Source organism: Alosa pseudoharengus, unplaced genomic scaffold (assembly GCF_046254945.1).
Source record: "Alosa pseudoharengus isolate Yale_2024_CS ecotype anadromous, Long Island Sound unplaced genomic scaffold, YU_APseudo_1.1 YU_APseudo_1.1_scf_12, whole genome shotgun sequence".
Lineage (NCBI taxonomy): Eukaryota > Metazoa > Chordata > Actinopteri > Clupeiformes > Clupeidae > Alosa > Alosa pseudoharengus.
Window position 1 is genome coordinate 23392119 of NW_027468587.1, and position 12459 is coordinate 23404577.

Sequence of the window (12459 nt, forward strand, 5' to 3'; positions counted from 1 at the left end):
TTTTTCCCTCTTGCCCCATTTGCTTAAGTTGGCAGCCAAACACACACACACACACACACATGTACACACGTGTCCCTTTTCAGGGTTTGACCTTCAGGCAAGCACACTCTCCCCACACGGGCGAAACACACACATGCAAGACACACACCAGATGGTTCCCCTGATACCTGTGTGACCTACAAAAGGCCCTCGATCCTCTCTCCTCGAGCTCTGTTTGAGTTTCCCCGTCGCTTTTCTCGCCCTGGAGAGGCGGTCAACAAACACTCTGTGCAGCTGGCCAGTGATGAGAAATGAATTGATTTGTTGTGGTTATGCAATGACGCTTCAGTAGTTTCACTGCCACTACCACCCCCCCCCCCCCCCTCCCCGGCCCTTGACCTGAGTTTGTTTTATAGTGTGAAATCTAACCATCCTTCTCCCCACTCTCTTTCTCTCAATTGCTTTGTATTATTATCTATCTCTGCTATCTCTCTATCTGTCGCTCCACATCTCTATTACATTCTCTCTCTATCTCTCTAATGTTTCATATGGTATCTCTCCCTCCCTTTTTTTTCTTTCTCCCTGTCTCGCTCTCACTCTCTCTATCCCTCTCAAACTCTCCCTTCCTCTTCCTCTCCCCTCATCTGTCTCTCTCTCTCTCTCTTCCTCTCCCCTCCTCTCTCTCTCTCGCTTCCTCTCTAGCCATGTGTGCAGTATTGGCCTGAGCCGGGTATGCAGCAGTACGGTCCCATGCAAGTGGAGTTCCTCTCCGTGTCCGCAGACGATGACGTAATCACACGCATCTTCCGTGTGAAGAACGTTACAAGGGTGAGTGTATACATGCACACACATATACACATAATACATACAGACACAGACATACTCTTTACACACACACACACACACACACACACACACACACACACACACACACACACACACACACACACACACACACACACACACACACACACACACACACACACACACACACAAACACACACACACAAATTCAATTAAAAATTGTGAACACACAGGCCCCAGCTGTGGCACAACTGGCTGGGGCACCTGCACTGTACGCCGGCGACCCGGGTTCGATTCCCGCCCCGTGGTCCTTTCCGGATCCCACCCCGACTCTCTCTCCCACTCACTTCCTGTCATTCTCCACTGTCCTGTCAATTAAAGGCATAAAAAGCCCCCCCAAAAAAAAAAAAAAAAATAAATAAATAAATAAAAATTGTGAACACACATATAAGCACTTTCTCCCAACACCACAGGCAAACACACACACAAACACACACACACACACACACACACACACAAACACAGACAAACAAACTCAATTAAAGATTGAAATCATCGGTCAACACTGCTGGAGCTGTGTGAAGCTACGCCATGGCTCAGCATCTCATTTTAATCCGGCTCTTTCCATGCTGTTTGCTCTCCACATGTAGACATTAATCATTGCTGGACGGGCCCCATAGAGCGGCACTCACACGCGAGGCATGATGCTTTTCTCATCACGCCGAGAGCACATGGGAGCAGGAGTCCGCAGCGCAGTGCAGTGCAGCGCAGCGCAGATGACCAAATTCAATTCACACACACGCATGCGGAACTCTAACTGCTAACTGACATTAATTTGATGTGCACACTCCTCATGTATGGGAGGGAGAGAGAGAGAGAGCGAGGGAGGGAGGGAAGGATGGAGTGAGAGAGGAGAGAAGGGGAGGAGAAGTTTTGATGGTGGAGGAGGATGCCGCTAGCGTACTTTCTGGCACGCTGCTTTTTTAGCGAGAATTGTTCATGAAGCGTGCCACATTGCCAAAAAGAAGTGGATGACGCTGGGTTAGAATCTTCCGGAACTGCTGGGCTAGAGTGGATGTGGGCCGGGCAGCAGTGTGTGTGTGTGTGTGTGTGTGTGTGTGTGTGTGTGTGTGTGTCTTTGTGTGTGTGTGTGTGTGTGAGTGTGTGTGTGTCTGTGTGCTGTGTGCGTGTGTCTGTGTGTGTGTGTGTGTGTGTGTGAGAGAGAGAGAGAAAGAGTGTGTGTGTGTGTGTGAGAGAGAGAGAGAGAGTGTGTGTGAGAGAGAGAGAGAGAGAGAGAGAGTGTGTGTGTGTGTGTGTGTGTGTGTGTGTGTGTGTGCGGGGGGGTTAGATGTGACGTGACTGTCAGAGGATAGCAGCACTGTCACTTTTGGCCTGTCTCCTCCTCGCTCATGCAGAACTGAGCTTCACTCGCTCCTCGGCCCTCCTCCCCCTCCCCTCTCCTCCCTTCTACTCCCTACTTCATGACAGGGTGCCTGCGCACGTATACTATGTGGAGAGTGTGCATGCACTTATGTGTGGGTGTGTTTTTTTTGTGTGTGTGTGTATGCATTTCTGGAGGGTGTGTGTGTGGAGAATGTGTTTATATGTTTGTGTGTGTCTATGTGTGTGTGCATATGGAGGATGTGTGTGTGGGGATGGAATGTGTTTGTGTGTGTGTGTGTGTGTGTGTGTGTGTGTGTGTGTGTGTGTGTGTGTGTGTGTGTGTGTATTATTGGTCACTCCTTTTACTCCTCCATGTTTTCTGTCTGTTTCCCCCTTGCTGTCAGTTCTCTTTGACCTTGTGTGTCCTCTACCTCCTGACTGCCAGCAGAGACACTGTGGAGCTTAGACATTTGTGTGTGTGTGTGTGTGTGTGTGTGTGTGTGTGTGTGTGTGTGTGTGTGTGTGTGTGTGTGCATTTGCAAGCATAGGACTATCTACTAAATGTCTATACTAAGGCATGTGTGATATCAAATTCTGCTTTATAAACCTGTCAGTATAAATCCACATAAAAACACATACAGTTAATGTAATTGCATCCATCTATCATCGACTATAGAAGTGACCTGTCCTTCTGTGTGTGGAGCCGCAGGCATTTCCCCAGCCTCACACATGCAAACCGCTGCCATCCGTTCCACTAATCACTGCATATCCAAGGCCCCCGGTGATCTGATCGGAGTGGGCCCGAGTGTGTGTGGCTGTCCTGGCCCCGGGGTCCGGCCCCTGGACAGCTGGCTTAGAGTGAAATTAATGGGGCCGGCAGCGCTGGCGTGGCGATGGCGGAGCTGCAGGCCTCCAGGGTGAGCAGGCTGGTTGCTGCCGGTCCCACTCGGCCCAGCTCAGCCATTCATCTCCGGCGGAAAACTGCTGACCACACTGGAGGCCAGCTGGGGCCTGGGCGACATCCGCAGCAGCGGTAGTGGCAGCTGCGAAGGACCGTGTGCAGGGTTAGGGAGTACGCCTGGACAGTCAGAGTGCCACGAGAGCGCGCATAAGAGCATGAGAGCGCACGCGCACACACACACACACACACACACACACACACACACACACACACACACGTGCACACACCACACACCACACACACACACACACACACACACACACACACACACACACACACACACACCACACACACACACACACACACACACACACACCACACACACACACACACACACACACACACACACACCACACACACACACACACACACACACACACACACCCTTAACATACCCATACAAACACACTGAAATCCCACCTCATATAATTTAATGCAAATGTTGACAAGTGCATTACTCAGTGGTGACCTTTCCTGTCTCTTTGTTCCTTCCCTCCCCTCCCCTCCCCTCCTCCTCCTCCTCCTCCTCCTCCTCCTCCTCCTCATCTTCCTCTTCCTCCTCTCCTGTCTGCAGCTGCAGGAGGGCCAGCTGGTGGTGTGCCAGTTCCAGTTCCTGCGCTGGTCTGCGTACCGAGACGTGCCCGACTCCAAGAAGTCCTTCCTTAACCTGCTGGCCCACGTGCACAAGTGGCAGAGGGAGTGTGGGGATGGGCGCACCGTCGTCCACTGCCTGTGAGTGACCAGAGCATCTGCACTCAGCATCTGCATTCAGAGACGCCACAGTCACTAGAGAAATACAATAGTTAGGGCTTCACTATACACAAATCCGGCGAAACACGGAAGTAAAGCAGCGCCGCCATTACTGCGTTGCCTTGCTGCTAAGGAAGTAGCGAAGTAATGTGTTGGTCCTGTAGGCGGCTGTAGCAGACGTTAGCTGTAGATGCGAAATCTTCTTCTTTTTCTTAATTTTTATTTAGTACGTATGCTGTCCAGTGATGCCGGGAAAAGCGTGTTGTGTGGTCGGCTGTTTTAACAACAGTAGGAATATACAGACCTAGAATTAAACCGTTTGTGAAATTCACAAACCTTTGTTGCACATTGAGTGCCCATGTTTACAGGCTTACGGATTACACAGAGTTCCTTGTCGAGTGGAGGACCAAGATGTGCGTTAAAAGTGGATGAAATACATACGATTAATAAAATAATCCTGAATACCTGTAAGAACATGTATTTTACTGCTACAAGTGGTCGTGGCTAATAGTTATTTGCAACTTCTGAAGCTTGTGAACATATTAGCAACACAACTAATGATAGCATTCGGTTTATTGTTGTCATTAATTAATACACGTCTTAATACATTATGTTGTCAATAAATTACCTTCATTGGTAAGTTTTGGCCACTGCCTGACATCATCTACCCAATGTTCCCTTTCACCTGACATTTTTTCATGAGCAGGATCTCCAACTTCTCTGACAGGATGCTTTCATTGAAAAGCCATTAGAAGGCACCGGCAAGTGTCACACCGTCACACTCCGCAGGCACGCAGTAATGGCGGCAGGCAAGATTGCAGCGCCCATAAAGTTCGTGGCGGATTGGTGTATATATATATGGGGATGGAGGCACACCGCATTAAGATGCTTTCAGTGCAGGTCGACCAATCAGAAACAGATGGGTTGTAGAGTGTTGTCATGGCAACGGCAACTATCACAGCAAAAGTATGGGGCTTCCAGTATCAGCAGAAACCTGTAATTGAAAGTAGTAGTCAGAGGGCAGTTTCTGATCAATAAAGTATCAGCAGGTTACACACCACATACAAGGTCACACCCTTCCGACACACACACATACACACACACACACACACACACACACACACACACACACACACACACACACACACACATACACACATACACACACACATACTGTACACACACACACACACACACACACACACACACACACACACATAGACAGCTAATCAGAGACAAACTGCCAGAAAGTGGCTTAGCACTTCATCCTCCTTGGCAGCTTTCATTCGCAGAACACACCGCACCTACATGCTTGATGTCGCTGTCAGGAAATGGACATTGATTGACACTGATGGTTGTCAGTATCGCCTCCTTACACGTTCCAGAGGGGGGTAAGAGAAATGGCTGCTGTTGGGACGAATTTGATCTGCCGTCCGTCACCGCCAGCCGCTGATTGGCGAGGTGTTGATTGGTCCTGATCAAAACAGCACTTTCTCATCACAAGACAAAACTCATCTGCCTTCTGGCTTGTGTTCCCAGGGACTTGTCACTGAATTTAGTGATTTGTTTGCGATTAGTTGTGGCAGTGTGTGCGCAGTGTCTTTGGACCCTGTGACACCATGTGTATAGTTGTGGAAGATCAACCTGATTTCTGACAACAGGGGTAATTCTGCCTTGATTTGGTACTGAAGGCTCTTGGCTGGGGTCAGATTGAGACCTGTCAGCACCCCCCCCCCCCACCCACCCTTCCCTTTCTAACCCAAACCACACTGTTAACCACCAACCTTCAAGCAGCACGCCTTTAGCAGCGCGGTGGAGCAATCAGCAGTCCCCACATCTGAGTGGACCAAAGCAGGACTGCTCTCCGATCCGCCACCTCTAATCATCAGCCCTACTCTGCCAGCCCAGAGACCAGAGAGGGTGAAATGACGAGCCGTCAATCAGGGCTCCAGTCAAGTCTGACCTCCGCGTGTACACGGATATCCCAGCCTGGCAGAGCTCACCACGTTTGGGCTGACCGCTGCCGTACCTGAAGCTGTATGATTTTGGAGCGGTTAACCTAATTGAAGCACTTAGCCATTCTAGTCAGTAAATAAGCCCTGTGATGCATGTGTGAACGTCGAGGAAAAAGCCTCTCCTGAAAACGGTGAGGGGGTTGCTTAATGGCGTGGCAATTTGGCGGGGAGTATCGGGTTGCATACTGCATTGCGGTAGATGATTCCTATTCAAAGTGCATTTGGGGGTCTAGCGGTAGAATTTGCCTGTGTTGTGGAGGGCGGCATTTGACAGGGCTCTCTTGTAGCCACACACCTGCGAGCTTGGCATGGCTTCCGTCTGTGCTCCACAGCTGCTCATTCCTCAATCAGGGCACGTCTCTCTCTGCCATTCACACTCTCTCTCTATCTCTCTCTCTCTTTCTCTCTCTCTTTCTCTCTCATTTTATCTCTCTGCCACTCTCTCTCTCTCTCTCTCTCTCTTTCTCTGTCCTCTATTTTTCTCTCACTTTGTTCATACCTCTCTCTCCTAATTTCTGTCTCCATCCTCACTTTTTAAAATACCAATTTCAAGAAAAGCTTTATTAGCATGACCATAACATGCTATAGTATTGCCGAAGCATTTGAGTTGGGCTATGTCCATCAGAGACACATGGGGAGGGGAGTAGCATAAACAAACAAATCATGATAATAGTAGCAATCATCACATGTGTGTACATGTATAGATTTCAGTTGATCAGCAGTCCCTTGGTTTATGGCAGGTGAACACATATTGGTCGGTGAAGAGGAGTCGTGTTTCATTTTTCCCCCTCTCTTCATCACTCACTCCCAGGAACTCAGAGAGGACATTGCCAATCTTTTCAAGATTCTCCTAATGTTCTCATATTTTGTGCCGTTTGTGCTGTTCTACTCTTTGTGTCTTGTTCACAGTGGGAGCACATTTGCTTTCTCTCAGCAGTCATGTTTACCTGTACCTTCCCACCTCTATAGTCAGACTGTGTTCAATCTGTTTTTGTCTGTGATGTGATGCTAAAGTGTCATTTATATTTAGGGCCAAATAGAATTGCTTTTTACTTTGTATTTTTGTTTGACTTTTCCAATTTCGTTACGTTTTTCTCTCTCCTCTGTCTCCCCTTCCATTTCTGGCATCTCTATATATTTCTCTCACTCTGTGTCCTCCCTGACACATTCCACAACCACATCACTCTCAGCTGTCACACTGTGTTACCCACGACAACCAGGGGAAGAGATTATGGAGATGAAATCAATTATGATTTAATGCAGAGTGCACAGTCTCTTTCCCTCCCTCTCTCTCCCTCTCTCTTTATCTATCTTTATCTCTATATTTATCTCTTCCTCAAAATCCTGGGTTTTCAATGCAATGGAAGCGATTGATTATCTTAATATTGCCTCCATTGGATGGCTTCATGCATCGCTCTTAGGGATAGAAACCACAGATGTGTGTTTGTTGACATTTACCTCTGCTTATTATGGGGTTAACTTGGTGTTGTCTTTCTGGGATGGGTTGTGTGTATATGCGTGTGTGTGTGTGTGTGTGTGTGTGTGTGTGTGTGTGCGCGCGTGCGTGTGCGTATGTGTGTGTGCTTGATGCCTGCCAGATGTCCCATGTATGCTCTCACTTGTCCCCCAGGCCTCCTTCATAATAGCTCAGTGTTGTTGTTGTGTTGTGGTGGCACAACTCAGATGTGGGGCTCAGTAGCTTACACTGGCATCTTGTGTTGGCACCCTCATGCAGGAATGGTGGCGGCCGCTGTGGCACTTTCTGTGCCTCGACCATCCTGCTAGAGATGATCCAGTACCAGAGCATGGTGGACGTGTTCTACGCCGTCAAGACCCTGCGCAACGCCAAGCCCAACATGGTGGAATCTCTGGTAGGTGCAGAGTCTCTTGCCATGAGTCAAGAGGTGTGTGTTACTCGCTGAGTAACATGCAGTGAACATCCACCACTGTTGTTGTGTTCATTGTGTCGACTTCCAATTCCTTGTGTCCTGAGTTCTGTTTTATAAATAAGCTTGCCTTGTCTCATTGCAGGATCAGTATCGGTTCTGCTATGACCTTGTGATGGAGTACCTGGACTGCTTGGAGGTGAGATAGCAGCCAGGGCGACCCGTGTGCAGTGCAGTGGATGGGGACGGCTCTCTCCGCCCCCCACCCCGGCCCCCGCCCCCATCCCAATACTGCCTGGTTCTGCCTGGTTCATCAGGTTTACCTGCTACCAAGAGAAGAAGTCCAATATATTATCGATGATGACCGGATTACAAACGTAAGGAAGGAAAACAACAACAGCAGCAGCAACAGTTTTTGCAGCAGAATTTCTCGCCTTTTTGACCTTTTAAAGAAGTTTATTTTGAATTCCCAAGACCACCCCTCACCTCTACTTCGCCAGTCTTAGGTCTTTGTTTTGAGATGCCAGGCGCATCTGTGTGTCTGTGCTGCACACACACACCCACACACACACACACACACACACACACACGCACACACACACACACACACACACACACACACACACACACACACACACACACACACACACACACACATATACACACACTCACACACACACACACACACACACACACACACACATTTAAACACACACACACACACACATTTAAACACACACACACACACACACACACACACACACACACACACACACACAGAGTTATTATCATGTGGTTTAAACATGGTGATGGAGAACCTTCTCCAAATGTTGAACTCATTTCTATTCTGGAAGTGTTCTGTTTTCCTATCCGGTGCCGGGTCTGAGGAGGTCAATAAAGCATAGTGCTAAAGCTTAGATGTTTAGTCGGGGCTCGCGCTGGAGCTACCAGGGGGCAGTTCTCCATGGTTACGACAATAAGCCTGTGCCATATCAACACTCCGTCTTATTCTGGGGTGATTCAGCATGCTACAGAGCTGTATGGGAGGATAAACACCCACACACAGTCACACACACATAAACACACACACACACACACACACACATACACACACATACACACACATAAACACACACACATACACACAAACACACACACATATACACACACATACACACAAACACACATATAGAGGAACTAATGCGAATAAACATGCATGGGCACTCTCAGACATACAAACAAACACATGTGCACACAGACTAATTGCCTGCATCAAAGGCTTTGGCTAACTTACCAATAGCCTATGAGACGTTTGGCTCCCTTCAAGCGGACCTTCTGCTACAACATCCTTGTGTTTTTGCGAAGCAGACTCTCTTCGTATGGAATCATGTGTTGTGTGTTTTGAGATTTTTTTCTTTTCTGTCTTTTTTTTAAAAATTATTTCACATGATGCTGTTTGTGGTACAGTCTTTAATACCGACCAATTTGGAGGAGCCCAGATACTCCTGCTGTGAAGGATGTGCCAGTGTCACAGACCTCTCGGAGAACAGGTGCGGCACCCACCACGGTATCACCACGGTGTTCTCAAACAGTGCCAGTGTCAGTCCGTTCTCTTCTCCTTCTCCTAAGTGTACTGTACATAGATCTAGCGTTTGCGGATTATCTTGTCTCGGAAAAAAGTGCTATCCCATCTCTTGTGTGCGAGATGTGTACAGACCGCATACAGTTCCCTCCACATCGGCATGCTAGTGTTTACGTTGTGCAAGTGTAATACGCTATGACCCCTTCATGTTGAAATGGTCTTTGAAAAGAGACAACGAGGAGCTTTAAAGTGTCTATTTGTGAATTTGAAATTATAGAGTAAGAAAAGGGGTACTGGAATTAAAGGGTGTAGTTGGAAAAAAAAAACGCTAAAAATATTTGCCACTGTCAATTTGTAACTATTTATCTTTGAACTGACGTTGTGTTGTTGCGTGGATGATTATTTTTTTTATTGTTATTTTTGTATTTTTTTGTATTTTCTTTTCTTTATCAATGATGAACTAAGGAGTACATGATATCAGATACATGTCCTTGCTTGAGACCATTTTCATGGGTCAGGTGCTCTTGTCCATCCTTTTGCCACTTTTGTGATGGACTGAAGTCACCAGTGCCACCATGCCACTGTCTTCTGTGGCTCTCCCCCTGACACGTTTCCGTTAACGACATGCTACTTCCCTATTTCCCCCACATGATAGATGTCACAAGAAAGTCAGTTAGAGGTCTGCAGTCTCCGTAAAGCCAGTGGGAGTTAGTGAGACACTAATGACCTGTCCTCTTACTCAAGCTGTGTTGGAGAGACTCTCACCTCTCAGCGTGACATACAGTAACAGTCCTCACGACTTACTATCGCTAGGCAGAACGGTTCCCACACACCTTCCTACTCGCAACTGCAGAAATGATGCATACCACAGTATAGGGTGGAACAACGAAAACATCAAGAGATGTACGTTTTTCAAACGTGAGTTTAACTGGCAGTTAAAGTCGTTACAGAATGTGTGTAATTAAAATGGAGTTCTAAAACTTAACTTCCCGGTTTTATACTTTATTCTCAGTCTCATATGCCAATCATAGGCTGACTATATCAGATGGATTTGTGACGGAGAGACTCAGGTCATTGTATTTGAATGAACGAAAATTAGTGTTTTGAAGAGGTGCAACTGAAGGATAATGGCACTGGGTCTTGTTGTGGAACTGACTGAGATTCAACCTGTGCAGAGGAATGGGCCGTTCAGCTCAAGGTTTTTTTCTATTAACACATAGTACCCCCTCTCCCTCAGAACCTCTCAAAGCAGTGAGAAAGTGCCTGGACACTCGCATTGAGGTTTATGTGTGTACATATAGATGTATATTTATGTTATGTGAATACTATGTGAATAATAATAATAATGATGAAAAAAAGAGTAGTATTTTGTTTGTTTTTTTGGCCAGCGATAACCACAACTGAGATAACCGCGATAGCTGAATGTACTGTTTGTGAGCATCCATCTGGTTAAGATGTCCAATTGCCAAGATCATTCACCTCATCAGCTGACTGGTTGGTTGCTTGGTAACTGAAAAGCATTCCGAAGTCCCCCACCCCACCCCTCTACCCCCAAGCCCCACCCCTCTACCCCCAACCCCCACAATGAGGAGTTCCTATACATCTCTCTCTATGCCAGTATGGAAAATTTCAAATACTGTATGATACTCTCCTACTGCTGATGAATTTTGCCTTTATCATTCCAAAGACATGCTTTGTGTTTCAATTTGTCATGTTATACTTTGTATCGTAGATATGTAACATTCATAATATCCAGTTGTATTTTAACATAGCTAAGTATGAGCTTAAAACAAATGTTGCCATTTGAAAAGAGACATCATCGCACACTCGCCTTTCTGCAGTTACTGTCCACACGGGCTTCATGATGTTCTTCGGTTTTTGCTGTATGATTCTTTCTTGGTCTTCTGTTTTTTCCTAAGTGTTTCTGTAAGATACCGATCAAACTGAAAACAAGTACTGTGTTTTTGACCCATGTATTAGTAGGACTAGGGATGGGAGAGTTTGATCTGATCAGAGACATTGCTGACCACAGGGTTGGAGACATTTTTGTCCTTGAAATTATAATTCAACCATGAATAAAACATGTTCTGAGATCAGTGAAGGCCACACAGTTTTTGGCATCATTTATTTCTCCTGTTTTATTGTTTTGCATATTTCAAACACCTCCATTTCAAGATGTCTTATGTGCTTCATGTTTGTTACAAAACAAACATAATACACATACATATTCAACCAGGGCCAGTAAATGGGCATTTACGTGTGAAATGTGGATCTCTAGATAGCCTCGGTGAACCCCATGCTTTCATTAACTTGCTGCCACATCCCTGCCTGGTGATTAGGTGCCATGTCTGACAGCTCCATTAACTTGAACTCATAAACACACACACACACACACACAGAGACACACACACACAAAAACACACACAACACCATCAGGGGAATGTGGAGACCATAAAATTGTTTTGTTGTTTACTAAATAATATGTTAATAATTATATGTAATACTCCCTACAGTTTTACCTGCTGTCATATGACACCTGACAGACTTCACCTTTATTAGACATAATTAAGCCCTGGTGATTAGTTTGTTCCGTGTGTCTTAACTACTATTCCCCTTCCCCAATCAGCCAGTAGATGCACTCTGTCTCTATCAGTAGCAGAGGCTGACCTAGTGTGCAGAGGTAGGTTTAGGAACTCTACTGGATTTAGATCTAAATTTAAAATAAGGTTGCAATCACTCTGGAAATAACAAAGTGGCAGTGGGAAACACAAGACATGATACTGTATGTGGTTGGTGTTTGAGAGGCAAGTCCTTTGAGGGATACATACTTCATTAATGCTGCTTCACACCCTATTAGTGTTAAGTTACCTGTTAAGTGACCTACAAACTGTATTTTCTTACATTTTCTTTCGAAAATGAATACAACAGCTTTTGGCTCGTAGAATAAATAAAATATTTTTTATTTCAGATAATTATTGCTCATTCCCCAGATGTGTCATACACTCCATTTATGCGGCTATCATATTGCAAACCTTACTGCAACACATTTATTTGTAACAGCAGCATAGTAGGCCTATACACAGTGCTTTGTACCACTCC

General features: G+C 46.2%; 1 protein-coding gene across 7 annotated transcripts in view; it reads left to right on the top strand.

Moving 5' to 3' along the window:
* The window catches only part of ptprub (protein tyrosine phosphatase receptor type Ub), a 216833-nt gene extending 205367 nt beyond the window's left edge, over positions 1 to 11466 (top strand). For 6 of the 7 annotated variants that reach the window (XM_076280519.1, XM_076280517.1, XM_076280518.1 and 3 more), the window contains 4 exons: positions 682 to 807; positions 3702 to 3859; positions 7628 to 7763; positions 7924 to 11466. In XM_076280519.1, the coding sequence (XP_076136634.1) occupies positions 682 to 807; positions 3702 to 3859; positions 7628 to 7763; positions 7924 to 7986 (483 nt within the window). In that variant the 3' untranslated portion in view covers positions 7987 to 11466. The remainder of the gene's footprint in view (positions 1 to 681; positions 808 to 3701; positions 3860 to 7627; positions 7764 to 7923) is intronic. The other variant, XM_076280520.1, reaches the window with a different exon arrangement.
* Positions 11467 to 12459: the final 993 nt, after the last annotated feature.